The sequence below is a fragment of the Centruroides sculpturatus genome, unplaced genomic scaffold, assembly GCF_000671375.1.
Source record: "Centruroides sculpturatus isolate CEXI.00-Female unplaced genomic scaffold, Cexi_2.0 scaffold180, whole genome shotgun sequence".
NCBI lineage: Eukaryota > Metazoa > Arthropoda > Arachnida > Scorpiones > Buthidae > Centruroides > Centruroides sculpturatus.
The window spans coordinates 578,186-604,763 of record NW_019384918.1 but is presented as its reverse complement, the minus strand read 5'-3'; the positions used below and the strand labels follow the sequence as shown (position 1 = coordinate 604,763).

Sequence of the window (26,578 nt, the reverse complement as noted above, 5' to 3'; positions counted from 1 at the left end):
ATAAGTACAGTAAAATTCCATTAACCTGGTATCTAATATGCCAGAAAACCTGATAAGCTGGCGTGTCAAACTCGTTGTTGCTGGAGAATTATCAGTACACTGGGATGGTCTGGAGTTAAGTCTGGAGGATTTATACAGTTTTACACACAAAGATGGGTAAAATTGTGTCCTGGGAATCAAAAACACCAGAAAAACCTCCACTGTCTGATAAAGTGGCATATTTGATAATTCGGCTCTTCATTGGTCCCAACAGTGTCGAGTTAACGGAATTCACTGTATCAAACTAAATAAATAATAATTGATATTTATAAAATAATAGTGTGCCAATTAAAAAATGTCATGAAAAATGAATTAATCAATTTATGCCATTATCGTTATCTTTTGGAAATGCAGAAGTATATAGTAGAGAGGTTGTGGCCAACATTTTCATTGCAAAAACATGTACGTCAGACGTGCAGCGCTGCTTTCCTGTAAACTTAGAAGTTTGAAAATGGCATTTGGAACGTTTGGAATGCTCGATGTATCAAATGCCATTGTCAAACTTCTAGGCTTACAGGAAGGCAGCGCTGAACATCCGACGTACATGTTTTCGTGATGAAAACGTTGGCCGCAACCTCTCTAGTATTTAAAATTGTCATAGGTCTAAGATAATTTATGTCATATTACTTTTAATTTTCATTTAAATGTTTAATTAATGTCACAATATAGAAAAGACTCTCCATATCTTTTTATGTTATTTAATATTGCATTATATACAATGAAAAATAATTGTGTTTTAAGTATTGAAAAAATTTATTCAACAGCAAAGAAGAAGTAGAAAAATGTAAGAAGAAAGACTTACTGGAAGAGATGTTAGCAGAAATGACTGGTGAATTTCCAGCACTTAGTCGAGTCTTCGTTAAAGAGAGAGACATCTATTTAGCTTATTCACTAAAATTAGCTGCCAGTCCACTAAATTCTTCATCAGCCAGTAGTAAATATTTAAATATCAAATGTTAATATATTATTATATGAATTTACATATTTAATTTTCTTTAAATAGCAGTTGTTGGTGTGGTGGGAATAGGTCATGTTCCTGGCATTGTAGAGAATTGGGATAAAGTTACTGAGTCTGATATCCTTCCAATATTGAAGTAAGTAATTAAATATTAATATAATTAGGAAATTAATAAAATAGAAAATTTAATTATATAAGACAATTTTATAAATAAAATAACTTTAGTTAGTTATTAGTTTTCTATATATTTTCCCCAGAATAAAAATGGAGCCAATGTTTATTAGTCCTACATTCATGAAGGAAAATAATTTTATGTTCGTTATGAAGTAGAACAAAATATATAGAATGCGTATTAGAGAAATTTATTTCAAAAATTCAAACATTACATTTTAAAGAATTCTTGTTTCTTTGGTTACAGCGGCTACGATACATGGTATCATGACACATTACAATGTGTATCATGATACCATGATACACATTGATAACTTATTCAGAATGATGGTTAATTCGTTTTACAGGCGACTCCCCCTATAACACTGTTGATAATTCCATTTTATAAGAATTCCATGTTGTACGAGTCACTTAGATTTTACAAATACGTGAGCCGTTCGCATCCCGGCACACGTATTTGTAAAATGTAAGTGACTCGTGTAANGAGAGATGAACAAATGATGCTCTACTGTAATTATAATAATAAAAATAATAGGAAAATATTTTAGTGTAAAATGATAAAAAGATAACTAAATATTAAGGTAATATAAAAAACTGCTAATAAGTACAGTAAAATTCCATTAACCTGGTATCTAATATGCCAGAAAACCTGATAAGCTGGCGTGTCAAACTCGTTGTTGCTGGAGAATTATCAGTACACTGGGATGGTCTGGAGTTAAGTCTGGAGGATTTATACAGTTTTACACACAAAGATGGGTAAAATTGTGTCCTGGGAATCAAAAACACCAGAAAAACCTCCACTGTCTGATAAAGTGGCATATTTGATAATTCGGCTCTTCATTGGTCCCAACAGTGTCGAGTTAACGGAATTCACTGTATCAAACTAAATAAATAATAATTGATATTTATAAAATAATAGTGTGCCAATTAAAAAATGTCATGAAAAATGAATTAATCAATTTATGCCATTATCGTTATCTTTTGGAAATGCAGAAGTATATAGTAGAGAGGTTGTGGCCAACATTTTCATTGCAAAAACATGTACGTCAGACGTGCAGCGCTGCTTTCCTGTAAACTTAGAAGTTTGAAAATGGCATTTGGAACGTTTGGAATGCTCGATGTATCAAATGCCATTGTCAAACTTCTAGGCTTACAGGAAGGCAGCGCTGAACATCCGACGTACATGTTTTCGTGATGAAAACGTTGGCCGCAACCTCTCTAGTATTTAAAATTGTCATAGGTCTAAGATAATTTATGTCATATTACTTTTAATTTTCATTTAAATGTTTAATTAATGTCACAATATAGAAAAGACTCTCCATATCTTTTTATGTTATTTAATATTGCATTATATACAATGAAAAATAATTGTGTTTTAAGTATTGAAAAAATTTATTCAACAGCAAAGAAGAAGTAGAAAAATGTAAGAAGAAAGACTTACTGGAAGAGATGTTAGCAGAAATGACTGGTGAATTTCCAGCACTTAGTCGAGTCTTCGTTAAAGAGAGAGACATCTATTTAGCTTATTCACTAAAATTAGCTGCCAGTCCACTAAATTCTTCATCAGCCAGTAGTAAATATTTAAATATCAAATGTTAATATATTATTATATGAATTTACATATTTAATTTTCTTTAAATAGCAGTTGTTGGTGTGGTGGGAATAGGTCACGTTCCTGGCATTGTAGAGAATTGGGATAAAGTTACTGAGTCTGATATCCTTCCAATATTGAAGTAAGTAATTAAATATTAATATAATTAGGAAATTAATAAAATAGAAAATTTAATTATATAAGACAATTTTATAAATAAAATAACTTTAGTTAGTTATTAGTTTTCTATATATTTTCCCCAGAATAAAAATGGAGCCAATGTTTATTAGTCCTACATTCATGAAGGAAAATAATTTTATGTTCGTTATGAAGTAGAACAAAATATATAGAATGCGTATTAGAGAAATTTATTTCAAAAATTCAAACATTACATTTTAAAGAATTCTTGTTTCTTTGGTTACAGCGGCCACGATACATGGTATCATGACACACATTGATAACTTATTCAGAATGATGGTTAATTCGTTTTACAGGCGACTCCCCCTATAACACTGTTGATAATTCCATTTTATAAGAATTCCATGTTGTACGAGTCACTTAGATTTTACAAATACGTGAGCCGTTCGCATCCCGGCACACGTATTTGTAAAATGTAAGTGACTCGTGTAACATGGAATTCTTATAAAACGGAATTATCAACAGTGTTATAGGGGGATCAACTGTATTTCTAATAATTTTTATAGCTCTTTTAGAAGTATTTAAATCAAGTAGTAATTTTTTTTTTTTTGGATTTTTGAATAAAAATTATAATAATAATAATTATTATTATTTTTATTCTTTCAGAATTCCAGAATCATCGCTTACAACAAAAGTTCTTTGTCATACTTTTCGCATCTCTCTACTCGGACTGACCGTCTGGGGCTGTTACCGTTACCTCCTTCCTTCGTCGCTTACCGATGTCATTCTGTCACGTCGTCCCTTTGAATGGATTTCGCAACTGTTCAGCCACTGATTGTATAAACTTTAATGTATTATGATCTTTTACTGGAAAAATTAGCCTTCCATTTTTTGATAGATGAGAAGAGCCATCAAAAAATAGAAGATTAAAATAATGGCTCGGTGATAGAATTATCAAAAAGCCAAAGATTGAAAGTAGAATTTTTTTTTTTTAGTTAGAACTTTAAACATGTTTTATTAACGATTTTGAAGTGACACTTTTGTTAAGTATATGATTGTGTATTTGTTGATAATTTTATACCAGACTTTACTCTTTAATTGTTTTGATAACTGAACAAACTATATTATTTATGTTTAATGATAGATTTAGCTTATTATTTAAATAATTCGAATTAAATCTAATCTAATCTAATCATTTTAAATTCAGTTTTTTTTTTTTTAAAACCTATTTTTATGACACAGAAAAAATAATAAAGGATGATTTGTGCAATTAAATATACAGTATAATCATCAAACTAGACTATATTTGATATAATTAATTCCTTATTATGGTTTAATATTTGTTTTATCGCCACGAACTCCGAGAAATGAATGCAGAAACAGAGTTTAGCCGTATTACATTACGAATATTCTAATAATTTTAGAATATAAAAAAAAGCATTATCTTTAAAAGAAAAATGTTTCCAGTTTTTAAGTTAATCTTCCAGTTTTGTAAAATAAATTTTTGGTAATAAAATTATATCTTTGTTAACTCCATTAGATTATAGACTCGAGAAGACGTTTCGGTGGAGTTACAAGAAAAGAATCGTCTACAGATTTGTATACAGACTGTAGTGCCATGGTTAATTGTCAACCTATCCATATTTTATCGAATTCCTCACAAAGAAAGAAGAAAAACTATTTTGTTATATATCAAAAAAAAAAGAAACCATAAAAAATTTTCTACAAGATATATATTAATATATACAACTGCCATTTTTTGCCTATAATTTCCAGATATTCAAGGTAATTTTGAATACGCCTTAAGAGTAAAGACAGTTAGCCGTAAAGAATGCCAAAAAAAATATAATAAAATAACTCAAAACTTGTAGATTTTTGTAAGTTTTTAAATGGTGTTTCATGAATTTAAACCTGCATGGTGTTTGGGACTGTACAAAACTAGACAGGAGACAAATAAAAGTTTTTAAATAGCAAAAAAAAAAAAAAATTAGTACTGTATTCATCAATATTAAATCAAAATTTATTGTAGAATCATTGATAAGATCTTACTTAGCTTTTATTGTAGTAAGAGCAATTCAGGAAATGTTAAACATACAACTTGGTACAATAAAACTTGTTACTACCAAACACTGTTATACTTAGTATTGTATTAATACATTTAAAATAAAATCGACCACGCCTGTTTTCTTCACAATTGGTAAACATCTGTACCAACACACTATGTTAAGTCTTATTCAGTAAAAAAAAAATTCAACACTACCAAAACACAATACAGTCGACCCCCATATAACACTGTTAATTATTCCGTTTTATATGAATTCCATGTTGTAGGAGTCACTTAGATTTTACAAATACCTGAGCCTTTCATAGACCGGCACACGTATTTGTAAAATCTAAGTGACTCGTACAACATGGAATTCATACAAAACGGAATAATAGTGTTATAGGGGGGTCGACTGTATAATAATAATATACCATAAAATTAATATTCTGCACAACCCGAAATAACTGTAGTACATATAACACCAATTACTGTGTTCACGCCTCATTCATCGACTTAATTTTGGCCTGAGAGATGAAAATCTAGTTTTTTTTAAGCTACATAATAGCAGTTGTCGACACTATTTTTTTAATTTTACAGTATGGAACATTTTTCACGTAAATATTAATAAGTTTGTAATATTTACAAGCTCTATTAAATTCATCGAGCGAATAATTAAATTTGTGGAAGCAACCGAAACGATTATTTTATCGTTTTATCTTGTCCTCCCCTCTCTCCTTGGTACATTTATTATGACTTTTTTTTTTTTTTCGTGTCTTTCGACCGTCGTGTTATAAAATATCGTTCTTAATCAAATATGAACGAGTAGTAAAGAAAATGATGCGGTTCGTTGATCATCCGAGTCGAACTTGCGCCCACCCAACGCAATTAAAGAAGCTGTGGTTTTCTCCTGCCGTTTCCAGTTTATGCAATTATGTTGTGTAGGAACGACGATAGAATGCGACTTGGCAGATAAATATATTGCAAAATGATCGACTCTTCCAGCAACAGACTCCGTTCAATCGTAAGTTTTCATTAATATATTCATTTTAATTTAAATAATATGATAGGGAGCGAATTACATTAACTTGTAAACAACTGTTTTCTTTGATTTATTCCTTTTGTTCGAATGTATCAAGGTATTTGCAAATTGGCATTTTATTTATTTAATAAAAATTCGGTATTTTAAGGCAAAAAAAAGGCTTTTATTTCTTGGTTTATAAAAAGGCTCCTCGACTTAACTCTTCTGACATTTACTCAATAGCATTTACAGTGAATTAAAGTTTTATTGTATGACGTTCAGCCCGATGAACTTACATTTTGAAGCAATTCTTCACATTGTTTTGCTGCCATTAAGTAAAGAGATACTGATTTTAGTTCCGCATGTAAAACTAGGACTTTCTTAAAATTTTGTTATTCAGAATGGTATCAAAGGAAATGGTTTTTTTTTATTTATTTATTTAGTAGAATGAGAATTTATATTGTTACAGGCGGAAAAGTTCCGTTTAGTTAATCAAATATAGCTTCCTGATTTTATTTTTACCAACTTAGATGCGGATGTATAAAATGTATCGCGTATAACCCGCAGTATTTTTAGACAATAGAGAGGTTGCGGCCGACGTTTACATCGCGTAAACGTGTACGTCGGACGTTCAGCGCCGTCTTTCTGTGAGTTTAGAAGTTTGACAATGGCGTTTGGAACGTCAGTGGAATCATGCTCGACGTTCCAAACTCCATTGTCAAACTTCTAGGCTTACAGGAAGGCGGCGCTGAACGTCCGACGTACACGTTTACGCGATGAAAACGTCGGCCTCAATCTCTCTAATATAAGAAGAATCTGCGGCGTTACAATTAAGTATGAAAATTCTGCATAACGGCATTATTATACAACTAATTACATTGAAAAATAGCGAGGTTGCGGCCGAAGTTTTCATCTTTAAAACGTAAACGTGGAGCGCAGCTTACAAGATAGCGGCGCTCGACGTTCGACGTTTTACAGATGAAAACGTCGGCCGCAACCTCTCTAATATTTTAAAAAAACATAACTATTCCTATGTAAAAATGATTGCATAATAATCAATTATGTTTTATCTCGGCTGGTGCAGAATCCAATCTAAAAATCGAATGCTAATTACAGTAATTACATGTAAATTCACCGTCCCTACGAAAATTTTTATCTTCATGCACGACGATCACCCTAATATTTCTTGGCCCGTTTCGAAATAGAAAATGATATTTATCGTAGTTCAACCTCATTCAGCATAGTAATTACGATATTGTAAATAACGTGGAAAACTTCAAAAACAAGCTAATTACACAGCCAAAATTCTAAATCGTCTGCGTAACTTTCTGTCCATTCAGTAAGTGAATTAGATGATGTACTAAAGATACACAGTACTAAGTAAATCGTACTACTTGGACACGCTTCTTGCTCTTCAATAGTTACGTTCTGCTCCATTATCAACAGAGGAGGGGGAAAAAATGTCGTTAGGTACTAAAGGTGATTTTATTCTTTTCCTCCGAAATATCAGGATAATTTTTCCATGTCACGCTCGCACGAGATCACGTGTACTGTACTTCCTTCCCCTCAACAAAATTTCTACTTTCGCTTGTTTTATTTTATTCTTTGGGACGAATTGTAGTGTAAGAATTGCGTGTAATGGCCACGTAATTTCATTTTAACGGATCTTCCGCGATTTTTATGGACACGAGAGATGTAAAATTTTTATACAAAAGAAAAAAACATTGAAGTGTATATAAATTAATTGCCTCAGCAACTATCTATAGCGTCAAAACTGATGGTGACAATCAGCGATGTATATACGTTTATATCAGTAAAGAATAGCACAATTAGAATTTTTACAAATACAGTCGACCTCCCCCTATAACACTGTTGATTATTCCGTTTTATATGAATTCCATGTTGTACGAGTCACTTAGATTTTACAAATATGCGAGCCGTTCACAGCCTGGCACACGTATTTGTAAGATCTAAGTGACTCGTACAACATGGAATTCATATAAAACGGAATAATCAACAGTGTTATAGGGGGTCGACTGTAATTTTTTTAAGTTCTGTAATTAGTAACTGTTTAATTAATGATATTACTTATTTCCAGGTGTTGTTTTTAATGTGTTATAAAGTATATTGCGATAACGTGACTTCCATCGATGACGGCGATGCTACTACAGTAGTGAAGGTTAATGGGAATACAACATTGACACCTTCTAGTATGACAATTTTGAATCAGATCCTTAAAAATTTAGAAGATTTTGGAGATCATAGGATAAAAGAATTGGATAGTTTGAGTGCTAAACAAAGCAAACTTTCTATTGGAAACATCTCAATATCCGATCAGATTCTTTCTTTAAGAGATGGATTATCGTCTTTGAAACCGATCAAGAAGACGTTTGGTTATAAAGTGACAGTTGTTAGATCACCAATTACTGGTAAATATATTTATTAATATTTAATTTGAATATTCTAATCCTGTAATGGCGAAACTTTTTGAGTCTTATGCCGTATAGTCAATATACGTGTACCTTTAAAAATGTTTGTATGTGCCGAAGTTTGACTTCGAATTGCGATACAGTAGACACCCCCTATAACACTGTAGATAATTCCGTGTTATAGGAATTCCGTGTTGTACGAGTTACTTAGATTTTACAAATACGTGAGCCGTTCACAGCCCGGCACATACATTTGTAAAATCTAAGTGACTCGTACAACACGGAATTATCTATAGTGTTATAGGGTGGATTTACTGTATTTATAGAAATAAAATGAATGTGCTTTAATTAATTAGAATAGAAGAAGCTTAGAAACTTGTTAAAAGGATGATCATCGAGGTGATAAACCGAAATAGCACGATACACTACGTGCCAATTTGGGCACATATGTTATATATTATAGTTCTAACGTATAGAACTCTTTTCACTAAATCTTACTTTTGCAGAATCCTTTAATAATAATATTTTTAGGAATTTATTGGAGGAATTTTAAAGTCCGGACTCGATCTCGGGTCCCTTAGAAAGCACACCGACACTTTAACCTCTCGGCCATCCGGCCAACGTTAATGACTTGGAAACTACTGAAAATGTCGTGCTGCCCCAGAGTTTTTACCGATTAGTTTGAATATAATTGTTAATAACAAAGTTAATGTTATTCGAAAACTTTCAGAAGAGAAACCATTAGTTTTTAAAGAATTTTTCGACTCGGAAGAACCCGTCAATGATACGAATAATGGAGACTTATCCTCATCAAATAGCGATTCTCACCATTCGGTTGTTCCTGTTCCACCGAACTACGTAGCGAAGTAATTTCACTTTTATGTTCTTTGTTTTATTTTGTTACGTTTTCGTTCTCACGAAACTGTAAATTTTGTAGCTCCGAACCTCGTGTAGTTAAGAAAGTTGGAGATCACGGTAAGAAATTTGAAGAATCTCTACTGAAAACTCATCATCACGATAGAGGTTTGAGTGAGGGAAAGACAAAGATTCTAAAACACGATGCCGAAAATCACGGTAGCAAATATGGCCACCATCATCACCAAGAAAATAAAAATTCTCACAATCGTGGAGAATACGGCCACGACAAAGGAGGGATCAGCCAGACTGGAGTTAGAGAGAGGACTCAAATTGAATTTTTCGAAAAGGGTACGGCACATTAAAATATTATAAGAATAAAATATTCATTTCATTGATTGTTTACGTAAATTTTATTCCTTAGAACACTTTTTGGATACAGAACACGATAAAGCTAAAGGTGGTCACGAAAATGTCAATGGACACACCGAAAGTAAAGTCCAGGATAAGCATTCGAGCCAACAACATCAAAAAACACATAGTGATCACGATAGTCACTCGAGGCATAAACACGTCGATGGGGCACAGATTGTCGAACCACATTATTCGGACTTAAGAGGCCACGTAAATCATTACGGTCATCCAGCACCTCATCAAAAGAAAGAGCATGTAGTTGCTGGAGAAAATGGGGCTAGAACTCACCATAGCAATCAAGAATCGTCCAAACATAGCGATTCTCACGGCAAACATCATTCGTCTGAAAATAACGAAGATAGAAGTTACTACAACAAAGATAAAGGTCGTACCAAAGAAGGTTACAGGGAGAGAGGTTATAAAATTACTACAGAACGCGAATACTTTCTAAAAGGTAAGAATATCATTATTTATATTTTAAACTAGAAGTAAATTTTCAATGTTGTTAAATATTTTAGACGCCCATCACGATACCGGATTCGGTAAACACAATAAAGGTCATCAAGCATCTCTATTAGATAAAGGTCGCCATGGTAGCGAAGGGGGAGAAAGGCATAGAGATTTCAAGAAAGTGTTGCAACATCACGATGCACACGACGTTGCTTCCGATAAGAAAGTGGGTCATCATCAAGACATCGAGCATCACCACGATGCCGGTTACGTACAGAATCAAGAGAATCATCCGAAATCGGAATACTTGCAAGGTTCTTCTAGTGGTAACTACTTGATAACTCAAAAGAGAGAAGGCGAATTGTCCGAAAATAAAAATACAAAATGTAAAACTTGTTGCCGAAAGTATGCCAATGCGAAAAATTTTACGTCCCTCATCACTCCACGTCGAATAGGAGATCAACAGAACGTTACAGAAATAAAATTAGATAAAAGAAACAGCACCGATTACAGATCAACGGGTACACGTAATCCAATTTTCAATAGAGACACTACGAATAAAAATAATTTCTTACGATCCGAGAAGCATCAAAACTATTTGAATAATAGAAGACGGATGAAGGGAAAGATTGTAAGGTTGCGAGTCCCTACAAGGTTACAAGAAGCTAACAATAGCTCTAGTTATAATACACATAAATCAAAATTGAAACAAGATGATGAAGTGATTTCTCATCTACCTAAGGATATTATTCGTGATAAATCTGAAAAAGATATTCAAATACCTCATCAAAATCGAGATTTGTATCATAGTGTTACCGACATTTACCCAAAAGTTTATAAATCCAACAGGACTAAGAATAATCCGGAAAAAAGTGTAGCGGAACGAAAATCGGAGGCGTTTGCAAAGTATAAAAACATTCCAAGATTAAACGATCGTGTTTTACCAATTCCGTTCTTAACCCTGTATGGTGTAACGGGTAAAAGTTTACGTTATGTGAACTCCAAATCTCGAAAAGGTAATGAGAAAACAACTCCCATCACTAGAATGCCCATATCTGAAGTAAGATACGTAGACGACGATCCATCTTTTACACGGCCACAAGTAGACGAGTTGCTTGTTTCGCAAGTTAAGTACGTGGATGATGAACCAACTACGATACAATCTATACTGGATAAAATACCCGTTTCTGTAGTTAAATACGTAGATGAAAAGTTACCTCAAGTTCCGCCAAAATTAGAAAAATTTCACAGATTAAAGATGAGACCTGCGATCATTCCTAAGAGTGTCGATGGTACATACGGTGCCAAGGTTACTGAAGAATTACCAACTTACAGAGACGATCCTAATTACGATCGTACTCGTAAGTATCATCAACCCATCTTTGGTGTTACTTCCACAACTCCGGATCCATCTCCAGAAGAACATTTAATAGGAATTAAAGAGGATGAGGCTAACAGGGAAGAAAAACACAAATACAGTCAGCCATTGTTACCTCCGGACACTCATATAAAACATGGAATTTGGTATCCAGAAAAATTATAATATGTTTTTTTTTGTATAAAATTGTTTTTAATGAAATTAAATTAATTGATATAATTGAATATGATAACTTAAGTATAGTTAATCGTTGGCGCGTAACAGATTTAATACAAGCAGAACAAGCAGTGAACAGAATAGAGATCGTGCGAGTGACACATTCAACGGTCCATACTTTCTTAAGCATAGTTTAGTAGAGGTAAATTCAAATGATTGTATAGATTACATATATTTTTGATCATTTAAGGCCCTAAATCTAAAAGTACGACCCCCCTATAATACTGTTGATTTTTCTGTTTTATATGAATTCCGTGTTGTACGAGTCACTTAGATTTTACAAATACGTGAGCTGTTCACAGTCCAGTACACGTATTTGTAAAATCTAAGTGACTCGTACAACATGGAATTCATATAAAACGGAAAAATCAACAGTGTTATAGGGGGTCGACTGTATAAGTGTAGGAGGTAGGACAACTGAGTGCTGTTGTAGGAATGACTAGAGTACCAAAAGTAGGGCATGTTGATGAGAAGAGATATATCGAATGAACTGTAGGATGAACCCTTCAAAAAAAGATGATTTAAGCGAATACAAGTGCCTAATACCAAAGTAAATATAGAAAAGTTTTAAATGTTGATGACTTTTTAAACGCTTCTATTAATGAATTTCATCTGAATTACCCACTCAACCGCTACTTCTTGATGATTTTGATGGTTTGATTTATCGTTTAAATTCTATATTTAGGAAAATTATGCAATGGGGATGAAATATTTTTCAAAATGTATTCTGTTTGCTCTATTTAGATTGAATTCGCGAAATACGAATTCCTAAAAGCAATAGTAATTTATCCCCCAAGCGAATGTTATCGTCGATGATGTAAAAATGATAAAAAATACGATTAAATTTTGTTTAGAAAATAGAAAAAAGCTTGTCAAACGTCCTAAATATAAGATTTTCCGTTTAAATCTCGAAACGGGTACGAAAATACAATAAAGTAACTATATATAAAATTAGTAGAATGCGATACTTATCTAAGGATAAAAGAAAAAAAAAGGAAATTACATAAGTTATGAAAAGTAGGTTAAGTTATTTAATACATATAATTCTTCGCGTGTTTTAATCTATTGTTTCATTAGTAGAATTGTGCAAAGATATAAAAAATAACCTATGACGATCTTCATTTAATTGAGCAGCTTAAAGGCGAGAGTAGCGAATGAACTGAGTTGTAGACACAACGACCATTGTTTATAATGGGCAATCTTCACTACAGTGAACACAGGTTACGCGAACGTGTAATCTGTGATAGCCGGTAAGCATATTAATGTACGCACGAATGAACATTAACAACAACAACGACAGAAGAATACAAAGTGATATACAGTCGACCCCCCCTATAACACTGTTGATTATTCCGTTTTATATGAATTCCATGCTGTACGAGTCACTTAGATCTTACAAATACGTGTGCCGGGCTGTAAACAGCTCACGTATTTGTAAAATCTAAGTGACTCGTACAACATGGAATTCATATAAAACGGAATAATCAACAGTGTTATAGGGGATCGACTGTACAGTATTATTTTCGCGCATACTACAACAGAGACTCCAGAAGGCTTCGCTATTCAAACAGGTGTAACAAGAAAATTAATTGTTCTTGTAAATGTTTTTAATCAGCGGAATTATATCAATCTAGCAGCGAACCGAAGAAAATGACGGTTAAATACTATAAATGAGCGTTTTCTTTGTACTCTTTTCGCTCTGTGGGCACTTCCTTTCAAGGCCGTAATGGATTAGATTAAGCCCACAATGGAACGGCCGGAAGGTAAAAGATGAAACACAACATATCCTGTTTTGGACCACCGCGCGAAAATTTCGCGGGGATTTTCAATCTCGATACAGCTTGAATGAGAAATTAAATCGTAGCCTGATCTGTGTTGTTTGTATACGGCCACGAAGCTGGTGGGAAATATGCCGAGTGTGGAGGACCCTCTATGGGAAACTGGATGCTATTTACATGCTAAAAACGCTTCATTGGGCCTAGGTGAATTTGAATTAGAAGGCCCCATTTACAGTGTTGACTTGGACACTTTTCTTTGGGGAAAATATTTTCTTATAAAATATCGATTTGTGGCTCCCTGTTAATGGGAACCCTGGCACAAAAGGGCAATTGCTCTTTTTTACTCAATTTTATGAACTCATCACTACCCTCAAAATTAGACGGACCCCCGTCCCTCAACACTCGGCCTCCCCATTGTGAGCCTGGCCGAACCCGTGCTAAAAGAGGCTCTCTTAGTGCCCGCAGGACAAAGAGTTTTAAAAAATACCCTCAAAATTACGTCTTGCCATTTTATAATAATAAAAAATATANACTAATATACTAATTACATGGGATATAATAATATACTACACTAATAATGGATTTTTTCATACTTTTCGGTTATCCGACTTTTCAATTATCCGACCAACCCCAGTCCCCAATTAGGGCGGATAATCGAGGTTCTACTGTAAAACTGTTTCGTGCATTCGTTTGTCAGTCTGTATGAATTTTTGAACACTAAAAGAGGTTATAAAGTTAAATTTTTAGAAATAAATGGATGTGTCCACTAAAAGGTTTCATGTAAATCTTACCCTCTAATCGTAAATTTCTGAAAAATCTTGCAGAATTTAGTATATAAATATATTTTATTGCTGTTATTCTGTTTGTGTTACACCATTTTATCTACAAGTGGCAATATTAACGTGAATTTTTTTGTGATAAAACCTGGAAATTATTTTTTTTTCTGCTTTTTGAAGTTCATTACGCACGAAAGGCTACTTTAATTAAATATATTTGAATATAAATAAAAAAAAAGAAAATTACATTATTTGTTTACGATCGAATCTTTGATGTTTGATAGATAAATTTAATGAAATTCTAGTGAAATTTAGCTGGCATCCGTTAAAAATTCCTCGAAAAATTAAAAACTTCCGTTAACGTGGAAGTAAATAAGTTTACTGGTTATCGTAACAATTTCATTCAATTAACCGAAACAATTTCAAAAAAAATCTATTATTGATTTTTTAAAATTTAAATATTAACTTATATGTTATTTGCAATGTTAAAAGTTTATTTTTAAGTAAGAATAGCATTTTTATATTTTCTCAATGTGATCTTCTTTCTGTGAGATCCGGATTTTAGAAACATTTTTTTTCCTCCTAATTGTCTAAGTATTTCATCTCATATTTTTTTTTTTTTTACTGACTCGTTAAAACAACATCTCAGGGAAAGAAGGTCGAATATCCCATCAACAACTATAGAAATGTATAACTGTCCTTTAAGAATGTAAACAGTCTCCCATCCAAACGTCGTCAAGCTAATATTGCAAGACATAAGTTTACAGTTATCATCCGATTTCTTAACTTTATTATGGTCCCGGGGACACCTATGACCTAAACACTTGCTAAAGTAACCTTTGCTTTAGACAACATTAAACACCTGACTTATTTTTCCAAGCCTAACAAATAAAAGGCCCCCATCAGGGGAGTCCCTGACGGAACGCTAGAAGAATGACATGGAAGAAATTCACCGAAGAGCTGTATTTCCAAATTGCTTTTGACGAGTGCGATCCGGAGTCTCAGTCACGACTTTGATAATTGGTGCGTCGCATCAAAGAAAGGACGAATTCGAACCTCCGTGGAATTGTCAAAGAGGTATGATAACAAACTGTGTAAACTCTCTCTTGGTTCCCCTTTAACTTGTACTCGAGAGTTAGGGAATCTCGATAAGTATTTCGATGTTCGTATTTGTAAGTTTAGCTGTTATCCAATAAATTTTTGGTTTTCTTGTTAAATGGTATCAGTTACTCGTTTATTGCCTACGCCTTACCGACGACCCCTCTCTCCTCCTTCATTCGACCTGACAAAAAGAATCCCGACCCCTCGGGATCATAAAACGTAAACCAGCCATCCACTGACAAGTGGGCAGTTTCTACCAAACTGTTGCCGAGAAAGGGACAAGACATCCGCCTTGCCTCTGGCTACCCACATTTCCAAAAAATCTTCATATAATAATTATAATTAAGGTTTTTTTGAAAGAGTAATGATGACGCTCTTTCTAAAAACATTTTTTTTATATATAAAAAAATCCAAAAAGGAGACTAAAATATGATTATTTATTCTAAAAAATCCCAATACCCGGGCGCGTATTTATCAAATTAGAATGGATTTTATTGGATTTTTTGGCAACTTTCGTTTAAAATGTAAGAAAATTTCCATGTTTTAAAAGACAGAATCATTTCTAAAAATGGAAAATTTTCATTTCGCAACTAACGTAACCAGGATTTCCGAGTTTTATCTCTGAATCTTTCGTTTTTTGTGTGTGATTTCTCCGTACAATCTTTCATTGATAGTAAAATATTCCAAAAAATATCTAAAAGTTTACTTATATAGGCTATGTGTAAATATACACGAAACATTCCATTTAGAGAAAATTGGAATATTTTGGCTTATGGCCCGGTTAAAATTCAAAAAACGCAATTTTTATCCAAAAAAAACTCACCTTGATATTCTCAATCAGCTGGGCATCTTCACTAATTGTATTTTTTATAGCAACGATAATACCTTTGTAGCCGTTACCTTCCAAATCGATTAAAGAACCATTCAGAAAAGGTAAGAAGATCAAGAGAACGTGGAGGACGTGCCTTAAGTACTTCTAAAAAACACGTATTAAATTACATATACACAAACATACAACATCAAAGAAAAGTGCGTAACATCTTACCATTTCGTTATTAAATAATATTTAAGAATTAATGCAGAATTTTAACGTTTCTACGTCCGGAAATAGGAGTGTTATTTATTTCCTTCTTCCTGTAAATCAAGGATAGGATAAGTTACGATATCCGCTAAAAATTCTGTTTCTTAACTTGCGTAACCATCAAAATGTTTACATTATACGATAAAGTGTATCGAGAATTTCTCCACTTTCTAAAACACAACCTTCAATAAAGTGATATATACAAATAAATCACACTCTTCTTTATTCTAACATAACAAGGCGTAACCTTGAACCAAAAAACACGCTTCTTAGTGCAATATGCCGCTTTTCAGTGATTTATTTGTATGTACGCTTGTTACCTCATTCTAGCGTAACGAAAGTATCAAACGGCGTAACCTAGATCCAAAAGAAATCCCGTCGAGTCGAGTCGTAACTCTGTAAAGTGATTTTTTTTGTATGTATATCGAAGCTTTGCACTTCTCTCACCCTTTACCATAGCGCAACAAGGCGACAAAACGACGTAACCTCGATCCGAAAAAACACGTCTACAAAAAATACCCTCAAGCGTATTCGTAACATCGTTACTCCATCGTTAAAAATGGGATTAACTTACATTCTACAAAATCGCGTCAAATAAAATTTTGATGGTAACACTTACAGAATATATTTTTGACTTTTCTAAAAATACACACGTTATAACGATCCAAGGACTGGGGTGTGACTGATCTAAAGGTTGTTTTAGCACGTGGGTTATCCTTTTGAATCTTCTACACCCTTAATAATCAAATAATAATCATTTGTTTTTTAGGAAAAAATTTTTTAAAAACATTTTTATGACTCTCTTATTTGGTTTAACGAAATGAATCATCGTTGCGGTTTTTTAGATAATTTATTGAAGTTTTGTTTGATGTTACGCTATCAATTCTGTCAAAGTGAGCGTGGGTGTCGCACAAGTTGCCAATAATTTTAGTGACTAATGCATGATGATGAAAGTAAATATAGTTGAATTTAATTTCTTAATTTATAAAAAAAAAAAAAAAAAAAAAACTTAAAACTTTAAAACTTACGTTTTTGAAGAATAAAGTGTTTATCTCCTCTTTCCAGAATACCGAATACAGTTACATTGGTGCGTTGTCACCTGTACCATATTTTCCTGTTTTACTTCCTTCTCCTCGACAAAATCTTGTAAACCTTGATTTAAAAAAAAAAAAAAACTAACTAAAGTACTGTAACCTGTAAACTAATAAATCAACTAAAGTTACGTTTTTATTACAAATTATTTTAGTTACGTTTGTTATACAGTACATCACCTCATTATACTGTCTGTATACAGTACACGTATCTAGAACTCGCATTCGTTAGTTACGATTAGGATCTAGCTCTCGTCATTTACATGAAATCGATTTTTTTACGATCACCTAATAAGTAAGTTAATAATAGCATCACTCAAAATTAACAGCATTTTGTCATAAGTTACAAATAGTTACGGCCGGATGGTCTGGGCGGTTAAAGCTTTAGTCCACCTCTCTGGGGACCAGGGATCGAATTCGGGCAAATATCTCCCCGAGAATTTTTACGTGGGCGGTCCGACCTCACCACTCGATCGTCCCCGTTGTGGGCCTGGACAACCCACGATGGCCAGGGAAAAAAGTCCTTTTAAGGCCCGTAGGACGGAGTCAAACGTGAAAAAATGGTGAGGTATAGTCAAATTCTGCAGTCAGTTACATCCAGTCTTGTTATTGCGATATGTAATGGATCTATTAATCATCATTTACTTTAATATACTCATCATTTTACTTTTACATCATTATCTATTAATCATCATCACTTTTAGTCCTCCTCGTCAGTTACATCTAGTAAAGTTTACTACAATTAGTTAAATCTAAATAGTATATAGTAAGTTACATGTGGTAGACTAGGCCTACTGCGATCACATACATATGCAGTCTAATATTTCAGTACATTTACTCTCGTCGCAACTAGTATAGCTAGTTCTAATCAGTTACATACAGCCTAGTAGATCTGAATACACCTTACTCTCGGTTACTGTAGCCTACATCTAGTAGACTTTATTGCTGTCAGTTATATCTAATAGAGGCACGTTCGCCAGTTACTTAATTAAGACATCACGTACAGTTGACTCTGTTCTTACATCTACACTCATCATTTGCATATAGTGGACCTTACAGTAATTGCATCAAATAGAATACATCACTTACAGCTAGTAGACTTCATTCTCGTTAGTTACGTGCTTTTGAAACTCATCGTTACGCCAAGACTAGGTTCATTTAATCCAATTGAAAACGTCACGGGGAGCCAACAGTCATTTTAGTAATTGGATCGCGTTGCATCATAAATTATCACAAGCAAACACGTGTCCGAGTCCTTGATCTTTTATTTATAAGTTTAATCTGCGTTATATCAAATATATAAATTATATTAAAGAATTATTCCTATTAAATATACATAAATTCAAGCTCTGTGGGTGTAAAGGTCACACATAAAATATTAACGACGTCCAAAAACGTTGCATTCCGCCATAAAGTTGTAAATTAGACGATAATTTAATGCATATTTAGGCGCTTGCAGCTCAATAACACTCTGAAGTAAACATATTTTGTGTAAAAATAAAGATAAACTTAGTAATATAAGGCATGGATATGTATAATTTATCAAAGAAAACATTTATTTTGAGTTTATCTAAACTATCGTAAACACGATTAATTTGTTACTATTATATTTTCGCACGTATATACTAGTTCTATATTATGGATTATGGATAGTGTTCACTAGTACAGTACTATAGAAATATTTAGTTTTACACACACAAGCGGTTTGCTCACTGATACTGTAGAGAACTCAGCCTATTTGTTCACAGTACTAAAAGAATATAATGTAAATACTGTATTTATAACAGATACACGTACCCCCTTTGTAGTAAATAAATTAAGAAAATCCAGCAAAGAGTTGTTTAACTTTCCCGGCAACATTTAAAACTGCATATGGCGCCAACTGTTATGATATTTTGTTTTTAAAAAGCTTTTTATATTTTTAATTATTATAAAATGACAAAAAGCTTAATTTTGAGGGTAGGAATGGGTTTTATATACAAATAATAATAATAATAATAATAATAATAATTTTTGTACGGTAAATGCTAATAACGAGTAAAATCGTTAAGTCCTACATTATTCGAGAGCCCTCTATCTCCCCTCCCCTCGACCTTTAACCATCAAAATTCAATAGCAACAATCCTCCTAACGCAAAAACTTCCTGATTTTTCAGGGTGCAAAAACGACCTGAAAAATTTCAGAAATTTTCTGCAAAAATCACAGGAGTTATACTTCAAAGAGAGTGAACAAAATCTGCCATATACACACACACAAAACATCCATACATACATTAAAAAAGAAAAACCGTTTTTTTTTCTTTTTAATATGCTAAATGCTAAAATTACAGTAGCCTTATTTGTAGCACCATTCATCATCAATTCACGGTTGTCAGCCGATAATTTTTTTAAAAATTTTCAAATAAAAAAATTTTATGGAGTTACAAAATTAAAAAGATACCGCTTTAATGTATTTTTTTATATTGCGAATGTTCATTTTATGAAGGGAAAAATTCGAGAATGAGCAACATTAGATTCCATTTTATCACTTTATATACGAGTATTAAGTTATAACATTTTTATAAAGCTTTTGGGAGACGATTGGTGTTAAATTAAATTAAGCTTTTGAACGTTGATAAAAAATTAAATTTATAAATATTGAATATCTTTTACGAATTTTTTATAATGATGACGTGTAAACAGTATTAAATTTCTCATTCGTAATCATTCCGGGGGTGTCCGGGATCGAAAAACTCCAGGAATTTTTTCGAGAGAATGGTCTGTCCCGGATATGTCCGGCACCATCTTCGCCATCCACCCCATTGTGAGTCTTAGTGTCTACAGGCGGAAAGAGTAAAAAGAAGAAAAACTATTAATTCGTTGTTAAATATTGAAAAAAATTAAAAATAAGTGTTTTATTTGGGAATAGTTAGATAGTTTCGTCTTATCTTCCCGTAATTTGCCACGCAAAGTATTGCCCTAATTTGAAATTTAGTACTTTTAACCATTCGGCCATTTGATAGGCAAAATCAAACTAAAACATAAATAAAATCTAATGGCTAGAATATTTTGAGTATGTTTGTAAAGTCGAACGTGTGAGCTCCCACTACATTCGTCAAAATTTATTTTTATTATAGAAAATAAGAAAGGGAGACAGAAATATTTTGTAAAATAAATAATAAAAGGACGAATGTGAGTCAATCATCTCCGGTTAGGATCGGAAATCGGTATCGTATTAAACATCGACATCGACCTCTCTCGCAATCTGAATTGGTCTCGAGTTACGCTTGGAAATAGGTAGAGACGGTCCATCCAGAAAGTGTTGATGAGGAACCGAAACCAATCAGAGCGATCGGGAACAAATGGATAAAAACCTGTCTCTCAACACACAAGGTTATTTAAAAAGAAAAAAACACCGTTCTTTTTCACTAGAAAGTTCGTTCTTTTCAGATGGGCTTTTAAAAAGACCCAGTTCTTTGTTCACAAAAAGATCGTTCTGCTCTTCCTAGCGCGCTTCTACAAACAAAGTGTTTGTTGTGATTTACTTGAGTGTTTCACTCAAAGTATCTTAGTTACCGTGTCATCTAACTCATAAGTGAGCAACTGTCAACGCTCCCTTTGGTCAAACCATAAAGGATTTCATCAAATGAAGTCAGTCTGGAGCCGATAAACTGTCGAAGGACACCGCCAACGTAACTCCTGGACCTCGGACCTCTCAAAAATATTAATAGAGACTGATCTCGTGGATTTAATTAATCGCTTTCGAGGGAAAGAATTTGAATAACTTTTGTAATCCTTCTTTTACCATAATAAATGGTTTTGTAATGAACAATTATTTAATGTGACAACGTCACAATGCCGAGCTGCAATTTATTTAATTTAAAATATATGTTCTCCACCTCAAATTAGTAGTGGCTTACCCACGTGTAAGAACGCCGATTGGGGGGAGATTTTTATTCCCTACCGTCGGGATGGTCTAGGGAAAAATACGTATGTGGGTGGCGGTTTTTACGGCAGCAAAGACAAGTGTTTTACAAAGGTAAACCGTTTATTTCGGACGATAATGCTTACACAATTTTTAGGCTTCGGTGCTGGTCTTGCGTTGTTGAGAATTCCGGCGGTGATCCGGTGCGTCGTCGTAGGGGCCCCTGGACAGTGTTGAGGAGAAAAAAAAGTTCGATGTCTCGAAAGTCGATGCACGAAAGATGAAGATACACGAATACAACAGAAGTATAGGTGGAAGTCTTGGTGGAAGTAGAAATCAAGTAGAAAAGTCCTAGTGGAAGTCTTAGTGGAAAGTCCTGATGTCCTTGAATTTTGCGTTTTTATAGGGTTTTTGCGATCGGCTCCTTGTCAATTGGATAGATCTTACATCACTGTTTTCCAATTGGTCATCCACCTGTCTCCAGGTGTAAATGGAGCTTCGTTAAGTTCGTGGAAAAGGTCGGTTGGAGATGGTTTATCCGACACCATCTTTTCGAATCTGATCGCGTTTAATTGTTGACTATGACACCTTCGCTCATCTAGACATTTTTTTATCTAGTTTCGTTTTGCTTTCGAAACTGCGTCTTAACTTTTAATATTTTAAATTTTCTTCTTTTTACATCTAAAATTTGGTTTTTCCGTCAACGTCGACGTCAAAGTCGGGTGTCGCCGATTCGACACTTATAATTTGCTTTCCTGACGATTTAACATAACAAATTTTTACATATCTTTCCTTTTTGGGGGGGGCTATTTCCAGGGCCTCACACACGTACTGTACATACTTTTGGTTCTGTTAGCAATAGAGTCGTGTCGGTCATCTCTTTTCAGGAGAAAATTTTTGAATTGAAATAACGTGACTTCGGATGCAAATGGGAAATTTGTTTATACTATCACCTCTTTCTCAGCAAATGTAACTAATTATAACAACACACCTGAATTTTTTGCCAAGCATAAATTATTTTACTTTCAAACGTTTTCAACCCACTTATTATGGGCAGAGTCGGTAGATTAACTGGTCTTTCGACTTCCTTCTTCTTCTTCTTCTTCTTCTATCAGTGTTTATATGGAGATTTTAGCTCTTTATAGGCTCTTTCTCCGAATCACCAACTGTCCGGTTCCCCTACTTAAATCTTCTGGTTCGTGCGATGTATGCTTCTAACGCCGCCACTAGGTGGCGGGGTGTGATCTGTGTCATCGGCGCATACAGCTCCCACACTGCGCTATTATTAGTTAGTCTCACCCCCAGGGCGGTGCCCAGGTCTCTGCGAGCGATTTCATATTTCGGACATTCAAGCCAGTAGTGCGCCGCCGTTTCCCTCTCCATACAGTGAGGGCATTGGGGCGTGTCGTGTAGCCGTCTGGAGTGCAAAAAGGCATTCAAAGGGGCCGTCTCCGTGCGCAAGCGCGCAAGAATCGTCTCCATGTACCTGTTCGACGCGTATTGATAGTGCCAGTTGATGAACGGACAAAGATAGTCCCTTCCCCTTCTCCTCAAGTCAGACGTCCAAAGACCCGGTAGCTGACTTTCGACTTCCTATCTTCGGTCGTTGCTAAAATCAACTAGAGACAAACGTTACCACCAGGGGCACTGCAATCACTGCAAGAGCGCTAGATCGAATCGCTGTGAGGACAAATGTTTTATTTTTATTGAAAGATATATAACCTTCGAGTTGGATTTCATAATTTTCTATATGAATTTTATTATAAGAATGAAAAAGCTTTTATTAAACCCAAAACCAGGTTTATGGATAAATAAATGACAATAAAACATTAAACACCTTCCATCGCTGAGAAATGTTTATTTAATAAAATACGTTCGAACTCATTTACTCCCGAGGATGGTTTATTCCATGAGGCTGAAAATGTTAGTGTTTTATTAAATAAACATTTCTCAGTGATGGAAGGTGTTTAATGTTTTATTAAGTGTTTTAAAAACGCTGAGTTTGATATTTAGTTAAATAAATGACAAGGAACAAAACTGACACAATAGTATTATTATTATTAAATTGTGCTATTATGTGAATTTATTATACGTTAAAAATTTATTGTACATACAAACAAATTATATTATACATATTAATAATAATTATTATTTTTATTATTTGCGTTATTAAAATTTACTTTAAGTGAGAAATTTTTCTATGGTTTTTACTTTCAACTGATGAAATAAATGATTGATTAATCGTTCGCGTGAAAAAATGCAATCGACAAGTAACAAAAAAGTGCAAAAATCTGGAAGTCAAGTAGGACTTGTGACCAGCATTGTCACATCCTATCATCAATGTAACAGAGCACTGATTTAATATATTATCCATTATTGAAAAATAAACATCCATGTTTGGGTTTGTTAATTTTTCGCATACTTTGCTTTCTGCCCAGTACATCAATTGGCAAAGCTTATAGCTTGGATATAACAAACCTCCTCGAGATTTGATGAATGTAAATGTCTTCTCTGGTGCAGCATCCTCAGGTTTTGCTGTTAATATATTTTTGCATTCATCGCAACCGAGTGATGGCAGTAGATGATAAACAATGTAACCTCCTAAATAGTGTAGGATAAACTTAAATGTTTCTGGTGTACGATAATCATGATCTAATAATTCGCTATCACTAGGATCTCCATAGTATAGGCTTGGATCACAAAGCAAATTGTCTAAATGTTCTTCCAATTGTTCTTGAACTTCTATAAATTGTTTTTTATGACTATGAAGAAGATTTTTTAAAGTAATAAGGATAGATCCAGGATCAGTTTGAACTGATGCTCGTTTGGGAGGACGAACAAAACTGTACACAGTCATCAGTCTGTACAGGTATAAGAACTGTACTGTTGTGGGATGAGAATTGCTTCCACTTCCTTGTCTTATCATTCCAAAGAAACGCTAATTGAAAAGAAAACATAAGTTAAGATTTAATATAAGATTATATAATCATTACACTAAGTCAGTTTTACCTCTAATGGGTCCTGATTAAAGTGAGCTGTCAGGATATAATATGAGTTTGAAAGCAATTGTTTGATGAGTGCTAAGATACTAGTCAGCGTCAAGCGTAGATTTTCTGCTGTCTGGTGGCTCAAAAATCCCTTTTGATCAGTGCTTCTAATCTGTAATCTGAATGCTTCCCATCTATTTAACTATTCTAGATTCAATAACCTATTTTTAAAAAGTTGTTAATTAAAACATTTATAGTTTTTGCTAGTGAATCATTACTATTACCTTGAGATCATTTGAATCATGTCTGATTCCTTTCTGTGGCAATCTACGATTTAATACTCTTTTTGCTTTTTATATGGCATGCTTTCAGCATGTGCTCTATTACAAGTTTCTGTCTCGGTGGTAAGGAATCAAGTTTATAAGATGACAAGTGTTTTATTTTAAGTTCAGTATTTTCTTGATGAAGCTTGAGATTTTCTGTTTGAAGGGTTTTCAGTTTCTTCCTATAGATCATCTTTTGCTTTCTGCGCCGATATAAATCCTCTTTGACTTTTAACAATTCAGACTGCAAAGCAGAGATTTTATTGACATATAACAGCTCAGGATGCTGTGTAGTTGCTGCTTCAGATGTGGAGGGTTCTTCTACTTCCTTTTCTACAGTTGTTACTTGGGAGTGTGTATCATGCAAATTTAATGATTGATAAAAAAAAATATCAGACAATTAATCTTAAAGTATTTATAAGGAAAGATGGGCCACAGAGAGCTAGCCCCCAGTGAATCACAGTGGATCTCACAAACCCAGCTCAATCTTTAGTTAACATTTTTTAAATATAAAATGTTCCTTAAATATAGATAAAATAGGTAGATAGATAAAATTTAATTTTATATTAAAACACAGGGTCCGAGACGCACTGCGACTCAGGCAAGGGCAAAAAATTACATGTCTCACTGAGGATTAAGATTACATAAATATTTATATTTACCTTTGGTATTGTCTATTCGTGATCCCTTCCTACATGGTTCTTCATTTCTTGTGAGACATCGCGTTGATCGTTTTCGAGGTACAGACTTACTAACGTACTTAAGACAATTAGGGAAGTTTGATGGATATGCATCCGACGTTAATGCCCAGCGATCTCGTGGAATTTCTACTTTCTCTCCATTTATAANTGTGTTATTTATTTATGCTATTCAATTTATTTTATTTACTGTTATTTATTTATTTATTGTATCGATTTATTTTTTCATTTATTTAATATACTGTACACAATTATTGTAAAAATCTTTTAAATTTAAAATGAAACGTATTCGAAAAATGTTGCGTTCCATTTTGGAACGGTAATCGTAAGCCTGAAGACGGCCTATAATAAGTGGGTTGAAAACGTTTGAGAATAAAATAATTTATGCTTGGCAAAAAATTCAGGTGTGTTGTTATAATCAGTGCCGGCCCGAGGCAAGTTTTAGGATGGAGCGAAATCCTATTATGGCGTATCCCTTCGTTGCCCCTAATTTATACCCTTTAATTTTCTTTATAACTGAGGCGCCCCTAGGACTTAGCGTCTGGAGCGGCTGCTCCGTTTGCCCTATGGTAGGGCCGGCTATAGTTATAATTAATTTGTATATAGTTAATCGGGGCTTCCTGTTCCTAAACTTTCCATTTCTAGTCTCGACTTTCATAAATCTAACTACGTTCTCGAGATTAAGCTAGGACAGACAACGGACGGACGACTGATAATTTATAAGTTATTACAGTTTTTTTCAAATTGCAGCCTGATAAGAGAGTCCTTGCCTCAATACCCACTCCTCCATCCTGAGCAGATAGACCTCTTGTCCAAAAGGGCCTCGATCCCCATCACGTCCAATTTCGGGGCTGTGAACTACTTCATGGGGTGTTGGGAGATTGTGACAAACCAGTTAATGACGTTATCGTTCTTTCTTTCGCCAGACATTGTAACGGTGAATCGGTATTCGATTCGTTTTCAACAGAGTAGCTGTTTTTAAAATCGAAGTTGTAAATGTCGCTAGTGTATTCTTATCCGAAATATTTTTCTTAGGTTACTTAACGTGGCCAGCTAGCTATTGTATCATTTTACCATTTAATCTATAATTTATACTGTATAAATATACTAGAGTAAATGAAGTATACTGATTTAGAAAC

At 33.8% G+C, this 26,578-nt stretch overlaps 2 protein-coding genes and 1 long non-coding RNA gene across 6 annotated transcripts in view; 2 read left to right on the top strand and 1 right to left on the bottom strand.

The window, feature by feature from the left end:
* The window catches only part of LOC111631817 (traB domain-containing protein-like), a 32,308-nt gene extending 27,284 nt beyond the window's left edge, over window positions 1-5,024 (top strand). Inside the window, exons 7-10 of one of the 3 annotated variants that reach the window (XM_023376125.1) lie at window positions 804-973; window positions 1,043-1,133; window positions 3,564-3,734; window positions 4,438-5,024. In XM_023376125.1, coding sequence (XP_023231893.1) covers window positions 804-973; window positions 1,043-1,133; window positions 3,564-3,732 — 430 coding nt within the window. In that variant the 3' untranslated portion in view covers window positions 3,733-3,734; window positions 4,438-5,024. Of the gene's footprint in view, window positions 1-803; window positions 974-1,042; window positions 1,134-3,563; window positions 4,081-4,437 lie in introns of those variants that run through there. The other 2 variants (XM_023376128.1, XM_023376126.1) reach the window with 2 other exon arrangements.
* Window positions 5,025-5,296: 272 nt separating this feature from the next.
* Window positions 5,297-11,650, top strand: LOC111631810. The gene is made up of 6 exons (XM_023376121.1): window positions 5,297-5,962; window positions 8,058-8,388; window positions 9,119-9,254; window positions 9,326-9,594; window positions 9,668-10,111; window positions 10,176-11,650. The coding sequence occupies exons 1-6, from the start codon at window positions 5,927-5,929 to the stop codon at window positions 11,648-11,650; spliced, it is 2,691 nt and encodes an 896-aa protein (XP_023231889.1). The 5' UTR covers window positions 5,297-5,926.
* A 4,163-nt stretch (window positions 11,651-15,813) lies between these two features.
* LOC111631838 lies at window positions 15,814-21,792 on the bottom strand. Of its 2 annotated transcripts, none has more exons than XR_002757770.1 (4): window positions 21,578-21,792; window positions 17,466-17,589; window positions 16,402-16,490; window positions 15,814-16,332 (listed from the first exon to the last, which is right to left on the bottom strand). It is a non-coding gene; the product is annotated as an uncharacterized LOC111631838 (long non-coding RNA). The 2 variants fall into 2 exon arrangements; XR_002757769.1 differs by lacking the exon at window positions 21,578-21,792 and adding an exon at window positions 18,618-18,770.
* Between the last annotated feature and the right edge of the window lie 4,786 nt (window positions 21,793-26,578).

Excerpts from the sequence above, each read along its gene's own strand:
- LOC111631810 (XM_023376121.1), top strand. The coding sequence starts at position 5,927 with ATGATCGACTCTTCCAGCAACAGACTCCGTTCAATC. Across the intron at positions 8,389-9,118 it reads TGTTAGATCACCAATTACTG|AAGAGAAACCATTAGTTTTT; the intron begins GTAAATATATTT and ends GAAAACTTTCAG. Across the intron at positions 10,112-10,175 it reads ACGCGAATACTTTCTAAAAG|ACGCCCATCACGATACCGGA; the intron begins GTAAGAATATCA and ends TAAATATTTTAG.